Source organism: Solanum dulcamara, chromosome 4 (assembly GCF_947179165.1).
Source record: "Solanum dulcamara chromosome 4, daSolDulc1.2, whole genome shotgun sequence".
In the NCBI taxonomy this organism is placed as follows: Eukaryota; Viridiplantae; Streptophyta; class Magnoliopsida; order Solanales; family Solanaceae; genus Solanum; species Solanum dulcamara.
This window is the reverse complement of record NC_077240.1, coordinates 71,315,063-71,341,205: the sequence shown is the minus strand read 5'-3', so window position 1 is coordinate 71,341,205 and position 26,143 is coordinate 71,315,063. Positions and strand designations below refer to the sequence as shown.

Here is a 26,143-nt window from a genome sequence, read left to right as displayed (position 1 = left end):
GACTACAATTGGGGTTTCGGTGTTTGAGCCACCAACACTGAACTCTAGATCCGATGTAATTGATTGGTTTTCCCCATCATTTTGCTTAATCCTTCCATTGCTAGAATGACTAGAATAAAGAGAAAAGGAACACTGCATATTCAACAGTAGAAATACTGTATCTCATCCATTTTAACCACTTCACACCAAACCCGTCTTACTCAAGATTGCATCAGATGAGACCAATTTAATTGATCAAAAGCTTTTTCAATATTTAATTTGCACATAATTTCAGAAAGTTCAGATTGATCCTCCATTCTAGTAGCAAATGAGAGTTGCATCAGTTATCTGTCTTTATTTGATGACGGCATTAATAACCTTCTCCGGTCTCTCTGCTAACCGATGAGGTGAGGCTTATTGGCCAGAAATGCCTAAGTTTAATGGCACCCTTATTTTTGGGAATAGGTTGATTAGTTTTATAATTTATCTCTCCGCAATACTTCCAAAACATTATTGGCATGCCATCTCTATCATAGGTTTTTCGAATATTCATACTTTTTTCATTGTGCAACTTCAATAGACATAATTCTCTAATGTTGCTAAGGTTTTCATTATATCAGAATTATAAATAGTTTATTAAAATAGAGTTTTCGTATCTCTATAAAGGGGCAAAACACTATTTTAATAAACTTTTATATCCCAATAAAAGTTTGAAGTTTTTCAACAACGTTGAAACTTTAAATTCAAGTTAGAATCAGAAACAAAAAATTATGAGGAAATGTTGTTATAGATATTCGCATTTCAGTTTTGGTCTGTAACCAACTTGTACCACTAGTTAGTCAATCACATACCGCTCATAATCAGCTTTATTATTCTACAGCTACCACCATGATGAAATTCTAGGTGATCAGTAGTTACAAAAGTAAAAGAAAACTAAGGTGTAAATGGGAACAAAAAATTGATACTAGAAATATTCTTGCGCTATAAGAATTTGCTCTGATATCTCACCACTTGTGAGTGTTTCCGAGAGAGAACATCAGAGGCTGCCTTCTCTTGTTTTACTTCTCTTTTGCCTAGGTTGGGAGAGTTGGGTTAGGCATTATTCTACATTCGCTGCCAAAGGGGTCTCAAAAGAACAAACAAAAATCAAAAAGCTATTCTTCAATGTCACATGTATCATCAGGTATCATCGTATAACTACACGATAGGAATGTCAAGGCATGGAAGCCATTCTAAATTAATGTGTAACAAGGAGCTATCTAGATAAACAACCAGACATGGAGTTGCTATGAGGAGCCAGAAATTAAATAAGCATTACAACAGTAGCAACAACACTACACCTTAATCCAAGTAAGTTGAGGTACAATCTCATCCTCACTATCCATGTCACTCCAATTAAGCTTTTTCCGTGCAATAAATAAAAACTTAGTTTCTAAAGCATTATAAATCCCCTACATTTTCCACTAGCATATAAATGTTCAATGAGACTAAAAAATTCCTATCAAACATTAGAGCCTAGGTAACGTAATAATAATACTAAAACCTCATTTTTAATTATGGTGTTGTTTGTGCTAGTTTGCGCAACTCGACTATTATGTCGAGTACCTATCAAACTCCCCAACACATGTATCGGGTAACTTCGCCCATTAAAGGCATAAGCAAGTGGGAAGAAATCACATAGTGTATTTTGTATCTGGTAGGCTTTGCATACTGGTCTCTAAGGCACACTTTATTGACCACTAGGTTAGACTCTATGATGCTGACTAAAACTTAATCCCAACTGATTGGTACCACCCATATAGATTTTATTTCTTCTGTTGTGCTCTACTTTTTATTAGATTTAGTGAATTCCAAGAGATCATAGGTTTTTTAAGATAACTTCCTTCCATGTGATTTTACATCTACCTCATCCCAAAGATTGACAACCAGTAAGAAAGAACAGAAAAAGGTGATGCCATCTATCTTGACCAATTTCTCAAGACATTGAACCAGCTTAGAAAATCACCATTGCTATTTATCCCTTCCTTCCGCCATCAAAGAAATCATCCTTGACGATTTCTCATTCCTTCCTTGTCAAGCCACCTCTTTGGCATTCGATGCTTCCACCCTCCCTTTCTATAGCATAGACGGACACACTTCTTTCAGGCACTAAGATGAAAATATCAATCAAAGCTTCATCTAAGTATAGCTTTGTCTGTTGTTGTTTCGACCCAGGAGAGTTTATTCGACCCATTCCCTACTCTCTTGCACTGCTCAAGTAAGTGTGTGACTTCGTACAGGACCTCCTCCACTTCTTCCCACACTCTGTGAACACAGTTCTCAAAGCAGAGGAAGGGCGGGCACAAGTACCACATTTCCTGTTAAGATCTCAACTCTTCACTCATCATGGTTTCACACATACGAATCGGTGCATCTGGAACTCCATGTAGGAGTCAAGACATAAATAAACCATCTCAAGCTACCTTCTCTCATATAATCATCTATGTGTGCTACTTGCACCTTCTGTCGAATGTAGTCACTTAATCTTGTCTAATCTTCTAAGTCTGTGTACCCATCTTAACATCTTCATTTTTGCTATAGTCGCACATCTTATGGACATATGTGGATTTTAGAGGCCCAACATTCACTTCCATGCAACATTGATGGTCTTACAACCATTCTAAAAGACTAATCTTTTTAATTTTATAAGTACCATTATATCATATAACATGGCAATAACACTTCTTATTTCAACCAAACTATTTTGAATAAGCTTGTAACATCTTCATCTATCATAACAAATCTCCATGAACATCAAGCATCGATATTTGAATTGTTTGCTATTAAGCATGCAATCCCATCTAATCTCACCTCATTTTCACTCTTTTTATGCAAGTATTCTGTAGTTACACATTCATTTTTACTTACTTACCCTAAAACCCTTTGGGTTCATTTGGTTCAGAGACTATGTTATCCCGGAATTATAGTCCTGGCATTATAATCCTTGGACCAATTTATCCCATCTGGGAGGTCAAATGAAATAACACAAAGTTTGATGGGATAAGGTGGGATATCTAGGACTAAGTTTGGGATTGAATTTATACTTTATTTGATTGAAGGTATATTTTTTCCCTGGATAAATTTATACCTTCAACCAAACAAAGTATAAATTTAAGCTCAAACTTAATCCTAGAATATCCTACCTTATCTCATGAACAACAACCCCTTACTCTCTAAAATTACTTCTCTATAGTTCAAGCTTTTGGTTGACACAGTCAGTAGTCTCGTCAATTACCATAATAGCATACACCAAGGGACCTCCTCCAATATAATGATAGTTAGCTCATTCATGACCAAGGTAGAAAGGTATGTACTCAATGTAGATTCGTTGTGTAAACCCACGGTTATGAGAAATAACTTTGCATCTAATACTACTGTTCTCACACCACTGACAATTTATTCATACATATTCCTTTATGGCATTCATATATTTAGTATGAATTCTTTTCTTCTTCAATGCCCACCAAATACCCACCAAAGGACTCTATCTTGGCATTCGATCATATGCTTTCCGGTGTAAATTTTTATTCCGCTGCCAATAAATTTCCATCAATGTTCTTAACAAGAATATAGCCTTCACGGATGGTGTAGATCTAACATGCATAAGTCCAAACTGATTTTGGCACTCTTGTAGTGCCCCTTGTCTAAGTTATATCACTTTTTATGGAGTTTCAAATTAGATAATCATTAGTTTATCCAAAAAGAAAAGAAAGATAAAAGCCCATGTACCTAAGTAGGTAAGAGAGGAAACGCCTATTCTTTAGACAATCCTTGTGCCAGATGTTACTAAATCTGATCATGACTTGTGCATGACCAAATAAATGATGCTACCTGCACATCATCATATACTCCCTCCGTCCCAATTTATATGAGCTAGTTTGACTTGGCACGAGTTTAAGAAAGGAAGAAAGACTTGAAACTTGTGGTCTAAAATAAGTGAGAGATGTTTATGTGGCTATATAATCATTTCATCAAGAGTAAAATGGGCATTTTAAAGTTAAATTGTTACTAAATATAGAAATATGTCACTCTTTTTGGAACTGACTAAAATTGAAAGTAAATCATATAAATTGGGATAGAGAGAGTAGTAACATTAAACTCAACTATTATACCTATGTAAAACGTTACACAATCTTAAGCAAAGATACATGAGTGTAATGTAAATACCATACGTTACTTCAATTGGTAATCACCTTAACTGTTTGAGCTCCTCTGCTTCCTCCTCGGTGCAGCCTTGAGTGCAACCAGAGAAAGCCAACATATCCATCTCATACCGTAAATGCAATGCTACAAATGGTCCTCTCTGCTGAAGTATATGGACTAACTTTTGTCCCAATGCCTCAATCTTTTGTGTGAATTTCAGAGCCTGAAAATTGACCTTACATCTAAGTCTCTGAAGCTCAAGAGGGATCCCATTATTTGCTAGCCTAGCATCTGTCCTGTTGAAGCTTATAACCTGATGCTTGCTGAAGAGAGGCAGAATCTGTTAATACATATAATACGCATTAGACCAAGATCTTCTACTGCTAAATAACATGTAAATGTTCAGTGTGTGACACAAGGAATATTCAGTTATCAAGGCTACTGATTTTTAATGATTACGAAATCATCGTTCGACTGATTACAATGTCTAAGTAGTACATGAATGTACACATAGCAACAACATCACTTCGTCAAGACTTGTGAAGTGGAAGTACTTATATAAGAGCCTGTTTGCTTAGCCGATACAGTTTAAGTGATGAAAAGCATTTTAAGTGCTGAAACTAATTTTTATAAGTAAGCAGTTACGAGTTATGTGTTTAAATAGAAGTGTTGAAACTGAAAATAAGTAGTTGATGTACTTGGTAAGAAAATGCTGATAAGCTAATCTTTGTTAAAATGACTAAAATACCCTTAAAACTTTTACCAATAATTAAAAATTTACATGTATCTTTGTAAAGAAGAGGAATGAGAGATATGGGGTGAAGACTGAAGAGGAAGTCCTACATTTTGTTTTGGAAAAGGTATTTTGAGAATTAGAAAAAATATGAAGGATAGAGTGTTTATAAGCTGAAAAGCCATATGTTGGGGATGACCAACTTACAGCTTATGATTAATTTTGGCTTACAAGAACTTAGGTATTTACCAAACGCGTAGATAAGTCAAAAAGTGTTTATAAATCAGTTTGACCAGCTAATAAGCTAGCCAAACACCCTCGGTCTTCTAAATGATGACTAGTAATATTGTTGCACAATCATGAAGAATAACTAATTCGGTCAGGTCAATCATGCATCTACCAGTTAATGAATTATATGATAACAACGTACTGCAGAAACAAATAGACCAACCTGTTGCAAGTAGTACTTTTCACTTGACCAGCTAACAGGAGGCATTACAATTGGATGGTATCCATCGCTCCTGGTAACCTTCTTTGGCAGTCTCCTTATTATGCGGATTTCATCTCTTAACGAATCAATGAAGTGTCTCACATCAAAAATATCCTCAAAATCGCTGCCAAGATATGCTACAGTTATTATAAATCACTAAGCAACAGGTCAAGGAAACAGTAGTACATAACACCAGAATTACCTAGGATCTGCCCAGAATGATGATTTATCAAGCTCTGGGACAACCAGAGTTAAATTTAAAAGTCGTGCAACAGTCACCATGTCACAGATCTACATTCAAATTGGCTGAATTTATCAGGTTAGGAGTTTGTATCCAAATTTTGTGGGTCTAATATAATTTGAATGTACTTGTACAATTTCCAACTTCCTCAACACCAAAAAGAGAAAATTGATATACAAAGAGAAAGCGGAAAAAAAACCAACCGCCGCACGCATTTGGTTCAAACCACCATTGCAGGACACTTGAAGAAACCCATTACTTGTATAATTTCCTGCAAGGTATGAGAAATTAATGGAGTTATGACAGCTCAAAGTTTTGTGTGGTTCCTACTCATTGTCATGTATGGCAGAAGCAGAATTTGGATTTGCAAAGAAGGATTCAAAGGTTTCCTCTTTTCATAAATGCTACATTTATAAGATGAGCTGTAGCACTTCTCATGAAAACACGTTTTGTTGGCGCACTAGCAACATTAACAGATTAAGATACACTTCTTCATATTCATTAAATATAATCACTGATGCATTTCTCATCTAGAAAGCATTTCTTTTTTTATACAATTATCAAGAAAGTATTTCACATTCCATCTCCTTAAGGTTGAGAATATTTCATCTGACAGCATCAGTTGACGCCATAAGAACTTCAGAGAAAATACATGTATACTTCTACAACAGCAAGATATTTGTCCTTGTGGAAGGAGGGAATGGTATGAGGCTTTTTCACACATTCTAATTGATTTTTTTTATTGTGGTATTTTACAACAGAAAAGGAGGTAAAAACGAATACTGCTGAGGGGTTTAAGAAAAGCATTGTTATTTTAATTAATGTCTTGCACTAAAGAGAGTGCTGATTACAAATAGTATGAAATATAAAAAGGTAGCTTCTTACTAGATATGTAGGGAGCTAATAAAATCAAAAATATTGTCTGTATCATTTCCAGACACTTAATATAGACTGGACTATTTTAGATCCTAAACATGTTTTCTACATCCTTCAGAACTTCTGCTATTCCTCTTTTTTTATGAAAAGGGAAACTCGCAGCCACTATCATTTGGGTGCGCACAAGGTAAAACCTCACTTCTATGCAATAGCTTGCAAACCGCACAAGAGAGGTAACCCGCACTAAGCACTTCTGCTATTCCTCTCACTCTACATATAATCAAGATGATGCACAATGGCATGGCATACACCCACTTAACTTCAAACAGGTTGAGAAACATTTCCATATCTAACCCCTTCTCGTAAAAGATTATCTCGTGTAAGGCATGCAATTTATCTGAGACGAGATCCTTGGGGAACCTTGGTTTTCCAAATCATTTGTCATGGTCACTTTTGCTAACGTCATTCACTAGAGCTTTGTCTCCTGATTAAATTGTGTAAATCCCTTTGCAGACCTTCGGCCCTCTCAAAGGATCTGGTACCTCTCTCTCCATTTGTTACCTTCTAGTTAGCTGAACAACTGAATAACACTATCAAGTTCCAAATCCTAGCAGTTACTTCTAGGGATGGAAATGGTGCGGGGTGTGGCGGGTTACAGTGTTTGGGGGCAGTGCAGGTTAGAGCTTTTGCAGGTACTAACATTTTTTTAAGAAAAAACACGCGGGCCGGGGGTTAATCTTTTAAGCTAAACCTAAAAGGCTAAAGTGGATTTAAAGCAACTTTTATAATGAATAATTGAAGTAGACAAAACAAAACTAGGTGAAATAAGATTAGATGAAATGGAGAATATGTATATTCGTGCGGAGAGCATAATGAAGTTCATCGTTGTCAAATTCAAGAACCAGTCTTTGGCAAATTCAAGAAACAGTTTTTGTGTAACAACTGACTGCTTTCTGTTCTTACAACATTCTGTTGTTTCGTTTTTTTACAAGATTTTAATAGGAAAAAGAATAATGTATCGCAGACATCCAAAAGAGTCTATTTAGCTTTACAATATTTCGGAATGTGTCATGGCTCTATGTATTCATTAAAAAAAGAAGAAAGAGCTCTGCATCTCGGGTGAACAAATAGGCATTGGGAAGAGAGGTGGGGGGGGGGGGCTACGAGCCCCCTCTAGATTTTGTTCCCGGACCACAAACTAAACAGAATTCATTATCCTAAACTACCCAAGAAGGGAAACAACAACAACAACATACCCAGCGAAATCTCACAAGTGAGGTCTGGGGAGGATAGGATGTACGCAGACCTTACCGCTACCTCATGGAGATAAAGAGGTTGTTTCCGAAAGACCCTCGGCTCAAAAGTCACAATCCCAAGTAATAGAGAAAAACAATATATATATAGCATAATGGCAATAAAACGAAAAGCGATGCAAATTTTACAAGACAAAAATAATAACAATATCAAAGTAATGTGATAAAAAAGGCACTAACAATACAATTATAAAGGCACGCCTAGACCTACGACCAACCTAAATCGACACACGGCAAGACAACATTCTATCCCTACTAGCCTTCTATCTAAGGTCATGTCCTTGGTGATATGGATTATGGAGTAGAGCCATATCTTGTCTAATCACCTCTTTCCAATACTTTTTCGGTCTATCTCTACCCCTCGGCATAAGCTCGCACCTCCTAACTGGGGCGTCGACAACCCTCCTCTGCACATGCCAAAACCATCTCAGTCTCGCTTCTCTCATCTTGTCTGCCATAGAGGCCACTCCCACCTTCTCCCGAATAACCTCATTCCTAATCTTATCACTCCTAGTGTGTCCACACATCTATCTCAGCATCCTCACCTCCGCAACATGCATCTTCTAAACATGAGAGTTCTTTACTGGCCAGCACTCCACTCCATATAACAACGCCGGTCTAACCACCATTCTATAGAACTTATCTCTAAGTTTAGGTGGTACTTTTTTATCACACAGGACTCCAGAGGCAAGCCTCCATTACATCCACGCTGCCCAATGCGATGCGTGACATCATCATCGATGTCCCCACTACTCTGGATGATGTTCCGCTTTCTGTCTTGGGGATAGGTTGAATAGCAAGCCTCACTTCTATGTCCTCTTCATCCATCGCAACACTAAATTTGCATTCTAAGTATTCTGTTTTGATCCTGCTCAATCTGAATCCTTTGGACTCTAGAATTTGTCTCCAAACCCCCAACCTATCATTAACGCTGTCCCGAGTCCCATCAATCAAAACTAGGTCGTCCGAAAATAGCATACACCATGGAACCTCCTCCTGAATAGACTGTGTCAGCTCATCCATTACCAAGGCAAAAAGAAAAGGACTCAGCACAGATCCCTAATGTAGTTCCATCGCAACAGAAAAATGATTTGAGTCACCTCCCACCGTCCTAACCGAGTCTTGGCTCTAGCGTACATGTCCTTTACCGCCCTAATATACACCATCGGGATACCTTTAACCTCTAGAGAACATCACTCGAAACTTTGTCATAAGCCTTTTCAAGGTCAATAAACACCATATGGAGATCCCTTTTTCTTTCTCTAAATTTCTCCACCAATCTCCGCATAAGATGAATTGCTTCAGTAGTCGACTGCCCCAGCATGAATCCAAACTGATTCTCTGAGATTGACACTCCTTTCCTCACCCTCATCTCCACCACTCTCTCCCAAATATTCATAGTGTGGCTTAGCAATTTGATACCCCTGTAATTATTACAGTTTTGGATATCACCTTTGTTCTTGTACAATGGAACCATAGTACTCCACCTCTATTCATCGGGCATCTTAACAGTCTTCAAAATAACATTAAACAACTTAGTCAACCATTCCAAACCTGCCTTGTCAGTGCTCATCCAAAAGTCCACAGGAATCTCATTGGGCCCAGTCGCTCTCCCCTCCTCATCCTGCTAATAGCACGTCTAACCTCCTCAACCCTAAAACACTTTCAGTACCCAAGGTCTCGAAGACTATAAGAATACGTCAAATCACCTAGTACAATGTTTTGCCTCCTTTTTCATTTAAGAGTTTGTGAAAGTAAGTCTACCACCTTTGCTTGATAGAGGTCTCATCCACTAACACTTCACCTTCCTCGTCCTTGATGCACTTTACTAGATCTAAGTCGCAGGCTTTTCTCTCTCGCTCGCTTTGGTGAGCCTATATAATCTCTTATCCCACCTTTTTCCCCTAACTCGATATATAAGCATTCCAAAGTTGTCGTCTTAGCACTAGTGACCGCCGACTTCGCTTTCGCCTTTGCCTTCTTATAAATATCTTTAAGCCTACTCTTCTCCTTCTCATCCTCGCACTCCGACCACTCCATATAGGCAACCTTCTTAGCTTTCACTTCGCGTTGTACTTCTCCGTTCCACAACCAATCTCCTTGACGACCACCAAAGATTCCTCTCGATACACCTAGAACCTCCGTAGCTATTTTCTAATGCAATCAACAGTCATGTCCCACATGTTGTTCACATCCCTCCTACTACTCCAAGCCCCTAAAACCAATCAACTTCTCCCCCATCTCTCAAGAAAGGGCGGGAGTTAGGCCCCCCATCTAACCCTCGGTCGGTCATAAAGGGTCTTCTTTCTCCTATCCCTCTTAATTTTCTAGTCCATCACCAAAAGCTTATGTTGGGTAGTAATATTTTCACTCAGAATAACCTTGCAATCCTTACAAATGTCTCTATCACCCAGTGTTGTGAAAAAGCGCTAAAGCGCTCGCTTTAAGCGTGAAGCGAAGCGAGGCGAGGCACTAGCGCTTCAATACCGTGAAGCGAAGCGATATCAGAAAAGCGTGTGCTTCATGAAAGAAGCGAGAAGCGCGCTTCATGTAGAAGCGAGAAAAAAGCTCGCTTATTTGTTAAAAGCGGCACTAGGGTTTATTTTAAAAGAACAAATATGTAAACTTACAATTAATTATTCCAAGCTACTGTGACTTCTTCGAGACTTCGTCAGTTCAAACTTCAACCAGGTTAGTTTTTCTTCTCTTCTTCTTCTCTTCTTCTCTTCTTCTCTTTCTCTTTATATTTTTATTTCTACTCAGCAGTTCTGCCGTCTGCGCAACTGCTGTGATGTTCTTCTCTTTTTCTCTTCATCACTTCTTCTCATCTTCTTTTTCTGTTTCTATCCAGCAATGCAGTTCTGCGCAGCTGCTGGTATGTTTTGGCCATTTTTTTTTTTGATTTGGGTTCTCAGTGGATCTCTGTTTTGTTAAGCTATGCTCTGTTTTTTTATATCTGTATCATGATTTTCTTTTTCTCATAAATCATTTTATCATATAATATTAATTAATTTGTTGAGCTGAAAAATTTGGTTGAATTTTTTATAGTGATTTTATTACACAAAACAAGGGCTGCTTTATTACACAAAACAAGGGCTGCTTTATTACCCACTGCAGCTGCTTTATTTTTTAATACTGCTGCAGCTGTTTTATTAGGCTAGTGGGCTGCTGATATGAAGTGGAGAATGGTTATTGAATGTTTAATTAACTGCATAAAGGGAATTTATCAAAAAGTGGAGCCCATAGACCACTTTCATGGCCAATTTTTGACTTAAAACTCACTGCAGCAGGCCAGCAGCTTTATTATTTTTTTTTTAATTTTGCTCAGCTGCTCTATTACTGCTTTATTAATTTTGCTGCCATCTGTCAACTGCTCTATTATTGTTTTGACAATTTGACTTGTGTGACTGAATTATTATTTTATTTTCTTTGTAGTAAGTTGTATTTTCTTAATGGCACAAAAAAAGGATCCAGCTTGGGCATATGGAATTGCCATGGGAAGTAACACAAAAATCAAATGTGTTTTTTGTGATATGACATATAATGGCGGAATATTTCGTCATAAGAAGCATCTTATTGGTGGTTATAAAGATGTTAAAGTGTGTCCAAAGGTCCCGAATAGTGTGAAGGAAGAAATAAAGGAGTATTTTACGAAAAAAATGAATTTAAAACTCAAATGAATCATGAAGCATCCATGGTTAATCTTGTTGATAATGATGAAATGGATGATGAAGTTGAAGTGAATATGCCAATGGGACCTCCCTCAAAAAAGAAACCTTCAACTAGTGAAAGTGGGTCATCCACCGCTAGCAATGTCAAAGGTCCTCTTAATCTCTATTTCTCGCAAAAACCAAATGAAAAGAGAAAAGGTGGACCTATTGATCTAGAGGCTTCTAGCAAAATTTTACGGGATCGTGTTGTATCTGCTTTTGCTAGGTGGATGTATGATGCAGGATTGCCTTTCAATTGTGTTAACTACACCGAAAGTTTTGGTGAATTCATTGAGGCCGTAGGCCAATATGGCCCTGGAATGAAACCCCCTACCTATCATGAGGTAAGAGTTCCTTGTTTAAAAAAAAGAGGTGGAAAAGACAAACAAAATTGTAGAAGATCATAAGGTTCAATGGAAAACGTATGGTTGTTCCATTATGATGGATAAATGGACAGCAAGGAATGGGAAAATGATCATCAATGTTTTGGTGAATTCTCCAAAAGGGAGTATGTTCCTTGAATCTCATGATGCTAGTGACTCTTGTACTGATTCTAATAAGATGTTTAACTTGTTTGAGAAGACTATCTTGAAAATAGGCAAGGAAAATGTGGTACAAGTTGTGACCGATAACGCAAGTGAAAACAAAAAAGCGGGTGACATGTTGAAGGGAGTGTTCCCGCATATTTTCTGGATTCCTTGTGCTGCTCATTGTATCAACTTGATGTTTGGTGACATTTTCAAAGAGGCCCCGTATTCTACAAGTGAACTTGAATCTTGATATTTAATGTTCTTTTTTAATCTTCATGTTAGTTTTCTTACTTATTAACTATTAAATTTTTTTGAATAGTTTTTGGTAAGGCTGTTAAGATACATTCTTATATCAGTCAAAGGGCACTGTTGTTGAATATGATGAGGAGATACACAAAGCAAAGAAACTTGGTAAAACCTGCTAAGACAAGATTCGCAACAGCTTTTTTGACATTGCATAGTTTTTATATGCAAAAGAAAAATCTGAGAACCTTGTTTATGTCCACTGAATGGAATAAGAGTGTCTATGCAAAGGAAACTCTTGGTAAAGAAGTTGCGAGACACATCATCAGTCCATATTTTTGGAATGACACTGTTCAAGCACTTAGAGTTGGTGGTCCTTTAATTAATGTACTTCGTATGGTGGATGGGGAGAAAAAACCACCAATGGGCTACATTTATGAAGCCATGGATAGGGCCAAAGAAAGTATTGAAAAGGCATTCAATTATGATGACAGGAAATATATGAATGTTTTCAAAATCATTGATGCAAGGTGGACGGATCAACTTCATCAACCTTTACATGCAGCTGGACATATTTTGAACCCGGGGCTCTATTATAAAAATAATGAGATGAAGACTTTAACTGAAGAAGTGTGGTTGGGATATCATGCATGTGTTGAGAGGATGATCCTAGATAAAACTTTACAAGACAAAATAGGGGATGAGCTTGGTGTGTACATGAAAGCTGATGGGCTACTTGGAATTGAGTCGGCCATTAGAGCTAGAACCTTAAGGTCACCAGGTGAGCATTTCAACATTTAACTATTAGAGCTTTAACTTTTAAGTTATTACATATTAACTTTTAAAATAATTCTTCTACAGTTGAATGGTGGATGCAATATGGTCATAATGTCCCAGACTTGCAACAATTTGCTATTAGAGTGCAAAGTTTAACTTGTAGCTCATCAGGTTGCGAGAGAAATTAGAGTGTGTATGAACATGTGAGAACCTATATTACGTTATTACTAAATTAAATGGTATCTTAGTTGTCCAAAGTCCTCCCATTAATTACTTTCTACATATTCTATGCAGATTCATACAAAAAAAAGAAACAACTTGAGTTAAAACGCCTGAATGATCTAGTGTTCATCAAATATAATAGAACATTGGTGCGTCGCTACAATGCTCGCAATACCATTGATCCAATTTTGTTGGATAATATTGATGATGCAAATGAATGGTTAACTGGAGCACCCCAAAATCATGAAGATGAAGAAGTATATGAAGGAGAAGGTCTCACTTATGGTGAAGTTGCTACGGCTAGTGGTGTGGAGGAGAATATTTATGGTTTTAGGGAGAGTACTTTAAGGGGCAAGGAAAAAAGAGTAGCTATAGGTTCAAGTTCATGTTCAAAATCAAATAGAAGTAGAACTCTTGTTGATGAGTCCTCCGATGAGGAAGAAGATGAGGACCAAGTAGAAGTAGAACCCTTGTTGATGGCACTTCAAGAGTTTGAGGATCTTGTTGAAGAATAGGATTTTGCTCTCTTTGTGATTTGGTTATGCATTTGCTTTTATATGTTGTTACTTATGAGGATTATTGACTATCTAGTTACTTTTTAATCTAAGTCTTTTGAGTTCTTGATTATTTATCTATGCATATTTTATATTTTATATTTTTATACTAAATAGCGCTTTTTCTAAAAAAAGCATGCGCTTCGCTTCACGCTTCACGCTTCTCGCTTCTGTGCAACGAGCCCCCGTTGCTTTTTTCCGCTTCTCGCTTCTCAAAACACTGCTATCACCCTTCCGGAGGAGTAAGTAGTCAATCTGAGTTCTAGCTACCGTGCTACTAAAGGTAACCAATTTATTATCCCTCTTCAGAAAACACGAGTTAGCAATAACCAACTCAAAAGCTTTAGCAAACTCCAGGAGAGATACCCCGCCGCCATTCCTTTTCCCAAAACCAAAGCCTCCATGGACATCATCAAAACCATTAGAAGTTGTACCGATATGATCATTGAAATCTCCACCAATGAAAAGAATTTCAATACTTGGTATACCTCTCACTACCTCATCCAAATCCTCCCAAAAGAGCCTTTTGACTTCTTTATCCAAGCCCACATGGGATGCATATGCACTAACAACGTTCAAAATAAGTCTGCCTATAACTAGCTTAATAAACATCATCCTATCACTGATCCTCTTTACCTCCACCACACACTCCCTAAGATTCGCGTCGACTAGATTACCTACTCCATTCCTATCTCTTGGCCTCCTGAGTACCATAATTTAAATCTGTACACATCCCGAGCTTTGGAGCCTACCCATCTAGTCTCCTGAACACAAGTTATATTAATCTTTCTCCTCTTAAGACTCTTCACTAGCTCTATGGACTTTCCTGTAAGCGATCCTATGTTCCACGATCCTACTCTCAACTTACGAAAATCCATCTCCCTCTTATCACTATTTCCCCTCCCCTTCAACCCCAATTGAGGGCATGACCCTAGTCCACCATCAGTAACCAAAGCCACTAAAACGATATGAACTACAAAGTGAAAAATTGATAACAAATAAATCCAAAAAAGACAAGCAATGAGATAATAATTGACAATATAAAATGTATAATAGAGAGACAACACACACTAGTTAATAGGCAAATCAAGAACACTAAACACTAAGTGAAGAAGAAGAAAATCTAAAGTAAGGAAGATCAAGGAAGAAGAAGAAAGCCTAAAGTATGCAAAGTACAGCTAATCACTAGGATGTGGTAGATAACATGGTTGCATCTCACAAGTACATTTTGACTTGGATTGAAAAGGAATAATTTATTATGCATCAATGATGCTATTTGATAGTATCAACTATCAAACCCATTCCAAATAGTCTTTTTTAAAATTTAAATAAAAAGAATCAGCAAATTACGTGGGGCGAGTTTACGCAGGGTGGGTTTATGAGGGGCGGGTTGAAAATAGCAAATTATGCTATGCTATGTGGGTTGAACTCTCCAGAGGCTTTCCTTGCAACCGCAGCGCACCGTATTCCGTCCCTAGTTCTTTCTAATTAAAGGAATGAGGATGATATTCAAGTCGTCATTTGATATACATCGAATCATAGTAGCTAAGGCAATTAAAAAAATGTGGGGAGATATATGAAGATCAAATAATATATAAACCATGAACTGAACATACATTTATAATTGGGTGTTCGATCGGATCATACTAAAATAGGGAATATGTATATAAAACAACATTGTAATTGGTTGGTGATCAAGTTACCTCTTTTCTCCACCATTACACAACATTTGGTCCCTCTCATTATAAGCAATGAAATTATAGTCATATTAGGAGCTTAAGCAATGGATTAACAAACATTACTAACAATACCACTTCCCTTTGTATTGACAATGAGGATGTTCCATTGAACACACAAGATTGTTACCACAGAGTGCCAAACAGCCCCTTAGAATATTTTATTGGAAAAGTTAAGCTCTTTAGGGTAAGGACACTTCCTTCCACCCACATGACTCCCTTTCCCTTTGGGCATAGGGCCTTTTTTTGTTTTCATCAATATGACTGACTATCGGCTGACTCCCTACTAATCCCGTTGACTTGTTCTTCAACCTACTAAGCAGAAATTCTCTGAGTTAATGGCCTAATTAACTTTTAAAAATTAATAAAGTTGAAGTTCATTTGAAAGACTATTACAATTGCAATCAAGGGATGGACATAGCACCGGAAATAAGGAAAAACAAGTGTATCTGTCAGAAGCAAACCATATAAGTGTAGCAGAATACTGGTAAGCCAATTGGCACAAAGAGAAGACATTTGAAATCAAATACAAACCACCAAGTCTAAAATAATATGCTTACTTGTATTCCCGAGCTATTGGGGTTGGGGTTTTGTTTTCATATCATCAAGTGTGAAAAAGCTACTCTTGGAGAACCAACTCATTTAATTTCTTCTCATTTTCATTTTTCACTATACTTGTGGAACTAAAGTCGTCAATATCAAGTGTCTAGTTTACCACATAAAACACAACCCAAACTAAAACAGAAACTTTTTCCTTCCTTTCTTTCACGTTCATTTTACAAGAACAAAAATTTTAAGCTTGACTTTTCCCGAAATCTCACTACTATGAAACTATCCACAAGCTCAAGTGAATCCCTTGTCCCCTAATGACTATGTAACAAACATTTAAATGTCTTCCACGCTAATCCACCAATAAAATTACATATCGATCAATCGATTGATGTCAGCTATATGAAGTAACCAGGGTCAATTTCTCAAATGTACACCCAACTTAATGAATTTATCTAGTAAAGTCATTTTTCTTTGTTTTGTAACAACAAAGTCACTTAACTGTTCATTTTTTCTCTAAAAAAATCACGCAGGAAACATCAATAAAACCAACGAAAAACTACCATTAATAATAACTTTTTCTTTATAAAACCACCGGAAAAATTACTCTTTTTTTCATACTTCATCAACTTACTCGACAGTGAAGTTGTTGACAAAATGTTTACTCAGATTGGGAGCCTTTTGATGATGCCATTGCTAATGCCCCTGATCCCCATTCCCTCCTTCAGGCCTTAATGCTCTCTTATTGGCATACATGTGTCATGTATGCAGAACACACATATATGTATGTTATATCTCTAAAATAAATAGGAAAATAAAGCTGTCATTTGTCCATTACTCTTGTGATTTTTTGTTCAAGTGAAAAAATATGCAGGTTAATTTGATAAATTTTATCTATTGTTAAATAGAGCCAGAATGGACACAATTATCAATTAAATACAACGAAAGAGTAAGCTTTGCGGTGGTTTTATAAAAAATACGTTACTAATGACAGTTTTTCGGTCATTTAATCTAACTTTTTAGAGAACAAAGAAAAGTTAAGTGACTTTATTGATACAAAACAAAGAAAAGTGACTTTATTGATATGAAACAAACAAAAAGTGACTATTGATACAAAACAAACAAAAGCATTATGAAACAAACAAAAAGTGACTTTACTGATACAAAACAAACAAAAGCTAATTTACTTGAAGCAATCACATAAGTTGATAAAAATTGACCAAATAAAAGATAAAACTTATTGATAATCACACAAAACATCAAGATTCAGGCAAATAGAGACTCACTAAGTGGAGGAGAATGCATTGTCTCATCAACACGAACCGATACTTTAGTTAAACGATTGAAACCCGAAAGCAGTCTCAAATGCCAGAGCTGAACCAAACAGGTCCATAGCAAAATGCTTGAACAAATAGTAATAAACCACAGTTTCAACCTAGTCCTATGTATCACTACCCCTTGTAAAGGTGGTTGTACCCTCACTTGTACCACACTCTCCATTTTTCTCCTCTTCTTCACTCCTCATTGCCAACAATTCATTCTAAAAATCACAACTTTATAACATTACAAACAAACCCATTTCTCCATATTCAAGAATCATGTATATTATTCAAAATGGGAAATATTATTCAACATCCATTATAAAGTTTTGATTTTTAAAGCAGAATCAAGAAGGGCATTGGGAAAAAATTTAACCCTAGAATTCAAAATGGAAACAAAAGATTCAAGACCCAGTATAAAGATTTGCACTTTGGAGCAGAATCAAATGAAAAAGGGGAAATTTGGGAGATCTAAAGGCATTGGGGGTCTAAAAAAATCTAATCAAGAACTCAAGATGCAATAACATGAATGTTCCTTCTGATTTTCAGAACAGTCTCATGTCTGTAAAAATAGGGGGAAAAACTAATATAAATAATTTTTGGTTTTATTTATTTATTTATTATTGAAGGAAAGAAAATCTCACTGTGAGGAAAGATAATACTCTTCTGAATAACTATTTTCAACTTTATATGATGATTAAAATATTATTAATATATTATTCGTCTGATACTTGGTATTATTTATTATTTTTATTACTTTCTGTACTTTCTGTATTTTGATTGTTCTATCTTATCTGAACTGCTTTCGTTACTTGCTTTTTCATATTGCTTTGAACTTCTTATTCGTATCTGACTTCCTTTTTTGATTTTACTGAGTCGAGGGTCTTTCGGAAACAGCCGTCCTACATTGGTAGGAGTCAGGTCTACGTACACTTTACCCTCCCCAGACCCCACGTTGTGGAATTTCACTGGGTTGTTGTTGTTGTTGTTGTATATTAAAAGACTTTACGATTTTGCCCTTTATTTATATTAATGCAATATATATAAAATATAGAAATAGTTAATATTGAGAATTGTTTATATTCAAAAAGTCATATGAATTGTATGGGTAAAATAGGAAAAATTTAATTAATCCTATCTTAATTTAGTAAGTGATCAAATAATATGGGACAAATATTTTTAGTAAGATGTCTATTTAATATAGGACGGAGCTAGTATAATTTACTGATTTGATTTATTTAATACAAGCAAAAATTTTAGTGAAAATTAACAGAATTTAGGAGCTTTAAGCATGATTAACATGTTTTTGGGCGACAGATTTTAGTTGTTTAATTTATAAATCAATTCAAATATGTGTGATAATTATGACCTACTTGTTGTTCTTATCGAATTATAATTATTTAATTTTAATTTTTTTAGCGACCTGAAATAAGGGAGAAGATGAGATAAACTTTCAAAAAACAAAGTATTTATAGTCGAGATTATGGTCTAGTCGTAGTCTTTGTTTAGCTTCTAAGTTCAGAAAAAATTATTTAGGAAAAAAATTGTTTGTTTTTTTATTGTTGAAAAAGATTTAATATTGTTTTATTATCATAACTCCAACGTGTACAGTAACTTCGAAGTGAACAGTGTTTTCCGGCGGCAACCAGGTTCATTTCAACTAGAGTTGGTACCTCCGGTTTTCATATCTTTCCCTATCTATTCCTTGCTCATACAATTGTAGTTACATTTTGATGACTTTAGACATTTGAATAATTTATTAGTTCATACGCGTTTTCGTGGCTTTGGATAGTAATGGTAGACCAGGGTCATGTTCTCGCTCGGGGACGGAGACGGAGACTAGGGTTAGAAGGGGTAAGTGGGTTAAAGGAGCGTCTAGACTGAGTGTAGGTTCTTGGAACATTGGGACGTTGATGGGAAAATCCGTAGTGCTAGTTAAAATTCTAAAGAAGAGGAAGATTAATATAGCTTGTGTACAAAAGACCAAATGGTAGGTTCTAAACCTAAGGAGGTAGATTGGTATAAGTTGTGGTTCTCTGGTAGATCGAAGTATAGGAATGGGGTAGGCATTTTAGTAGATAGTAATTTAAGGGATCGGGTGGTAGAGGTTAGGAGAGTCACTGACAGGATGATGTCGATTAAGGTGGTCGTTAAAGGGATCACGTTGAACATTATTAGTGTTTATGTGCCGCAAGCGAGCTTAAGCGAAGAGGATAAAAGGCGTTTTGGGGAGGATTTGGACGAGTTAGTGGGAGGCATACCGCCTACTGAGAAGCTTTTCGTGGGAGGGGATTTCAATGGGCACATCGGGTCTATTTCGGGAGGATATGATGATGTGCATGGAGGCTTTGGCTTCGGGGACAGAAATGGAGAAGGAGTCTCACTCTTGGATTTCGCAAAAGCTTTTGGGTTGGTGATAGCCAATTTGAGTTTCCCAAAAAAGGAGGACCACTTGGTAACCTTCTGGAATGCGGTGGCTAAAACTCAGATAGATTTTTTACTTCTTAGGAAGGATGATAAAGGTCTATGTAAAGATTGTAAAGTCATCCTGATCGACAACCTTACGACCCGACATAAGCTCCTGGTGATGGATTTAGGGATCAAGATGACGAGGAAGAAGAGGGTCGAGGATGACCGACCTAGGATTAGATGGGAGAGTTTGACCACGGCTAGTGCCCTGGAGATGGGAGAGAAATTGAAGGATATGGGGGCCTGAGATAGTAGTGGGAATGCGAACACTATGTGGGATAGGACGACTAGTTGTATTAGGGTTGTAGCAAAGGAAGTGTTGGGAGTCTCGACAGGTAGCCATGGCCGGCATCGAGGGGACTGGTGATGAAATGGAGAAGTGGAAGGGAAGGTGGAAGCAAAGAAGATAGTGTACGCGAAGCTGATAAAAAGCAAGGATGAGATGGAGAAGTGGACGAATAGGAAACTTTATAAGATAGCGAGGTAGGAGGCAAAGTCTGCGATTTCGACGGCAAAAATGGCAGCTTTTGAATGCCTTTATGCTGAACTAGAAAAGAAAGGCGGGGATAGGAAATTGTTCAAGCTAGCCAGGGTGCGGGAGCGAATGGCACGCGATATGGATCAAGTGAAGTGCATTAAGGACGAGCATGGAAACGTATTGGTAGAGGAGACCCTCATTAAACAGAGATGACAGTCGTACTTCCATAAACTCTTGAACGAAGAAGGGGACAGAGAGATTGTGTTGGGAGATTTGATACATACAGGGAGTCTTCACGATTTTGGGTGTTGCAGAAGTATTTCGGTCAAAGAGGTTAAGGGTGTTGTGCGTAGGATGCACTGGGGAAGAGCGACCGGACCTGATGAGATTCCTGGGGAATTTTGGAAGAGCGCGAACTCGATAGGTTTGGAGTGGCTGACTAGATTATTTAATGTCATCTTTAGGAAAGCAATGATGCCTGAAGAATAAAGGTCGAATATAATGATCCCTATATACAAAAACAAGGGGGATATCCAGAGTTGCAACAACTATAGAGGTATCAAGCTGCTAAGCCATATTATGAAAGTGTGGGAAAGAGTGGTGGAGATGAGGGTTAGGAGAGGCGTGTCTATTTCAGAGAACCAGTTCGGATTTATGCTGGGACTCTCAACTACAGAAGCCATCCATCTTATGAGGAGACTGGTGGAGAAGTATAGGGAGAGGAAGAGGGATTTGCATATGGTATTCATCGATCTAGAAAAAGCTTACGATAAAGTTCCACGAGAGATACTATGGAGATGTTTGGAGGCTAAAGGTGTACCTGCGGCGTATATTAGGGTGATTAAGGATATGTATGAGAGTGCCAAAACCAGGTTAAGGACAGTAGGAAGGGACTCAGAGCACTTCCCAGTTGTGATGGGGTTGCATCAAGGATCAACCCTTAGTTCGTTTTTATTTGCCTTGGTGATGGATGGATTGACGCGACAAATTCAAGGTGAGGTGCCATGGTGTATGCTTTTTGCGGATGACATAATCCTGATCGATGAGACTCGTAGCGGAGTTAACGCTAAGCTAGAGGATTGGAGACATACCTTGGAGTCTAAAGGGTTTAAGCTGAGTAGGACCAAGACAGAGTACTTAGAGTGTAAGTTCGGTGAGACACCTCAGGAGGCTAGCGCGGAAGTTAGGCTTGGTGACCAGGCCATCCAAAAAAAAAGTAGTTTCAAGTACCTTGGGTCTATCATGCAAGGTAGTGGGGAGATTGATGATGATGTCACACATCGTATTGGGGCAGGATGGATGAAATGGAGGCTCGCTTCTGGTGTGCTATGTGATAAGAAGGTGTCACTACAACTTAAGGGCAAGTTCTACAAAGTGGTGGTTAGATCGGCTATGTTATATGGGGCAGAGTGTTGGCCAGTTAAGGTCTCTCACATTCAAAAGATGAAAGTAGCTGAGATGAGAATGTTGAGATGGATGTGGGCATACCAGGAGCGACAGGATTAGAAATGAGGCTATTTGGGACAAGGTAGGAGTGACCTCGGTGAAAGGTAAGATGCGGAAATGCGACTAAGATGGTTTGGGCATGTGAAGAGGAGAGACACAGATGCCCCAGTGAGGAGGTGTGAGAGGTTGTCCATGGATGGTTTTAGAAGAGGTAGGAGTAGGCTGAAGAAATATTGGGGAGAGGTGATTAGACAGGACATGACGTAGTTACAGCTTACCGAGGACATGACCTTAGATAGGAGGGTGTGGAGGATCCACATTAGGGTAGAAGGCTAGTACATAGTCTCATTATTCTTCTCTATTAGTAGGCACATATAATTTCTTTTGTGGAGGATTCAGATTAGGATAAAAGGCTATGTGACTTACCCTTACACCATAGTAGTTATAGTTCTGCTCATTGTTTATTATCAGTTGATTTTTGCATTGTATTGTTGCTTATAGGTGTGGGGCCATTGTACGTTGATTATCTTATTTATTTTTAGTAGTGAATGCCTCTTTCTTTCCGTACTATTCTACCATGACTTTCCCACTTTTGCTATTCCTTATTTTCATCTTGTTTTCGATATGCTTGTCCCTATCTGACCTTTTATCTTATTTTTTTCTCTTGAGCCGAGGGTCTTTCGGAAATAGCCGCCTTACATTCCAAGGTGGGAGTTAGGTCTGCGTACACTCTACCCTCCCCAGACCCCACATGGTGGGATTATACTGGGTTTGTTGTTGTTGTTATTATCATATATGCTCTTAGTGTTTTATTATATATTATTCTATTATCAATTTGTCTAGGTCTTTAATATTATAAACGTTGCTCAAATTTACTCTTTGCTAACTTACCATATGAATCCTTCTTCTTTTATTACTATCAAAAATCACCAGTAGTCCAATACATTTATTATATGAAGCTACGAGCTTTAAGTTCTTAATATGAAAAAATTCTTGATAGAAAATGTTTTCTCCTAATAAGTCCGAAGAGTAAATCCCAATGTGATATCAAACACTCAATGACTTCATCCTCCTCTATCACCATTACCACCAAAAAAATGATAAGGAAATCAGGTCTCTCATGATCAAATGCCACAGAATCTTGAAGAATTCTTGCACTCTGTGGATCATCTTCAGTTAATTCAAGAACTTGTTTCAATATAACATTGAATGTGAACATCAATGTCATATCACTAGTTTTTTTTACTATAAAATCAAAATTTAAATTTTATACGCTGACAGTATATTAAGTTATAAAAATTGCACATTTAATCGATATATATTAAATGAAAATATTTACAACCCTTAGTGGATATACATATAATATACGATAATCATAAATATATGATATATTTATTGAGTTTTTTAACAGTAATTATTTAAGTTAATTTATTATGTATATATGATGGTACGTATGGTGAAGTGATTTTGGATAGTGGAGAAAAAAGAAAAATTGATGTGGTAAGTTGACATGTCATTTTAGCTTAAATGGATGAAACAAATGAAACAAAGGTAATGAGTCATGTTTATAATTAAGGACAGATACGGATCGATAATATAATATTAAGAACATGTTTGGACCAATAGTAATAACATAGGGTAATATTAAACCTTTTACAATAATAGAGAAAAAATATGACCATATTCCCAATTATTTAATATTTATTATGGAGCAAATTTATGAAAATTATTTTGCTTAGCAAAGTAGACTAAAATTTTTTCTTAGTATTTAGACATGAAAGATCCTAGTTACATAATTAAAATGTAATGCCACTATATTAATATGAATAATAAACATAGTAAATAGGTGGTATGCTATTTATGCATTTGATGCTCCTAGGATTTGAGAAGATCTTAAAAAGAGATTTGACAAAATAAATACATTTAAAACATATATAGGAGGGAGGGTGAATATTACTTCTTCGTATTTCATTCAGCTAGTATTGATATATAGTCGACTAGTTAGGCAAGCAGTAATATAAAGTAAATAACAAAAATATTATATTATAATTTGATAGTGGATGCTCCATATAATGGACCCACTTTGTTGCTTATCCTTTCTTTATCTCTTATCTTCAGCTGTATTTTGGCTATAAATAGTCATTTGCAGTGTGTAAGAAAACACACGAAATTCATTGAAATTCTCTCCATTCTTTCTTTCTCGTACTATCTCTTATTAATTTGCTAAGTTTAATTTGTTTTATAACAAAAAAATATAATTCTTTCTCATCTTTTCTAGAGACTTTATAGCGTTTATTAATTATTACTTTAATCCTTTATTTGTGCCTTGTCAAAATTCTTGATTGTAAACAAAGAATTTTCAATTCACGAAATTTTTAATTCGCCATTTATACTTCTAAATGACGGCAGTCCCCAGTATTGTGTCTATGTGTATGAAAGTCACAAATTAGGTCTGAATTCCTTTGATTTAATAATATTTGAATATCTTGTATTCTTGATTTGTCTGGTACTAATACCTAATCCGACCAAGTCAACGTTAAAGCTATATTCGGATAACCTCGGGGCCACGATATTATCCAGCTATGAAGTTGATGACCCTACATCTTTTGTTCAACAATCTTCGATTATTTTGGCTACGGTCGTTCCATCTATCAAACCTCAACACCTCTGATGTTCAAAGGCACTTGAGCCTTTCCTTTACGTTGAGCATTTGAATCCACACAATCTAATCACATATATAATCCCCATAAGAAATCATGAACATCGATACTCAAAAAGATGATTTTGAAAATCGGGTTCAAATCAATCCAAAAAGTCAATCTCGAGGGCTAACGGTAGGAATTTTCATATAAAATCATGATACCCAAAGGCTTTGGAATTCACAAGTGAAATCGTATCAAGAAAACGAGTTGAAAGGAACGTAAAACTCTAATTGTTCTAAAAACTCAAGTTCATAAAAAGCCCTATAAGTTTGAATTCAAAACAAAGATTTGATATTAAAATCACGAAATAATCAATGGGTAATGAAGGGTAGGGATTAAAATTACTTACCCACGAGTTTTATCTTGATTTTTTTTTAAAATCACCCCATCGAGCTCCCAAGGTCCAAAAATGGTGAAATAAGAGAGAAACTTTGATTTTGTAAATTAATGAATCTGCTAGGTAAAATGGCCTCTGTAATCGTGGAGGCCAACCAGTTAACCCTTCACGATCGCAGTCAAGGCTTCACGAACGCAAAGGTCAAGCCCCTTACCTTCCGCTATCACAGTCAAGCCTCCGCGAATGCAAAAGTCAAACTACAACACCCTTCGCAAACGTGATCAAGCTCCGTGAACGCAAAAGAGAACTAGACATCAGACCACAACAAATAACAAAGCACCAAAAATTCACCGTATGGACCCTCGAGATTTTTTTGGAATCCCATGCATATAAATCATATATGTTGCCCTACTAAATTTGATGTTTCAGGCTCAAAACCATCGAGATACGGATCCGAGGTCTCCTAGACCCGATACCCATCAAAGCCACAACTAACTAACTTTTCACCAAAAAATTCAAAATACCCTCGGAACCTTCAAAAAATAAATCGAATCTCTACCTAGGCGTATAATCACCTCTTGAATCCATCGGAATTCCAATTCGAGCGTCTGAACTTCGAATGTTGACCAAAGTCAAATTTTAGCCTTAACTTCCACTAAATCACAACTCAAGGTTCCAAATCACCATACAAATCTTGAAACTGGAAACGACAACACTCCTAGACCTAATTCCGCATTTCAGAGCTGATGAAATTGACGAAATTCCATTTCGAGACTAGTAGTTCCGATGACTACTAAAATCATTTTTAACAACTTAAGACTTTTAAAACTCTAAAACTTCCAAAAATCTCATTTTGTTTGATCCAGTTTCAATTTTAACCTTAAATATTGATCAAACATGACTTGAGACAACTATCAGGAAGGCCAAAACGATTTTATTTCAAGAATTTTCAAAAATGAACTTGAGGGTCATTACTCATGTGTATCAATTGTTAAACTCAGATTTGATGTCCTTTAATATGAAGGTTAAACTAATTTTATAGGGGTGATGATTCAGGATTTAATGATCGAGAATCATTCCCTCTTAATTTATATTGATTGAGAAAATAAATAATATTTAATGCTAAAAGAATAATAACATGTTTTTCCTCCGGAGCACATCTGTAACGATTGATATTATTCACTTGCTTTTCATTTAGGTGTTGCATTTTAGTTCGGTCTCATTTTTTTGGAGTGCGCATAGCTTTTACCTTCAAAA

The 26,143-nt window shown here is 36.7% G+C and overlaps 2 protein-coding genes across 2 annotated transcripts; one reads left to right on the top strand and one right to left on the bottom strand.

The window, feature by feature from the left end:
• Positions 1–4,207: 4,207 nt before the first annotated feature.
• LOC129884351 (rhamnogalacturonan I rhamnosyltransferase 1-like) lies at positions 4,208–18,013 on the bottom strand. The gene is made up of 5 exons (XM_055958666.1): positions 17,422–18,013; positions 5,829–5,896; positions 5,587–5,675; positions 5,346–5,508; positions 4,208–4,501 (listed from the first exon to the last, which is right to left on the bottom strand). Exons 1-5 carry the CDS (start codon positions 17,633–17,635, stop codon positions 4,208–4,210), a joined length of 828 nt encoding a protein of 275 aa, XP_055814641.1. The 5' UTR covers positions 17,636–18,013.
• LOC129887536 (uncharacterized) lies at positions 11,116–15,011 on the top strand. The gene is made up of 2 exons (XM_055962658.1): positions 11,116–13,078; positions 13,159–15,011. The coding sequence occupies exons 1-2, from the start codon at positions 12,433–12,435 to the stop codon at positions 13,260–13,262; spliced, it is 750 nt and encodes a 249-aa protein (XP_055818633.1). The 5' UTR covers positions 11,116–12,432; the 3' UTR covers positions 13,263–15,011.
• Positions 18,014–26,143: the final 8,130 nt, after the last annotated feature.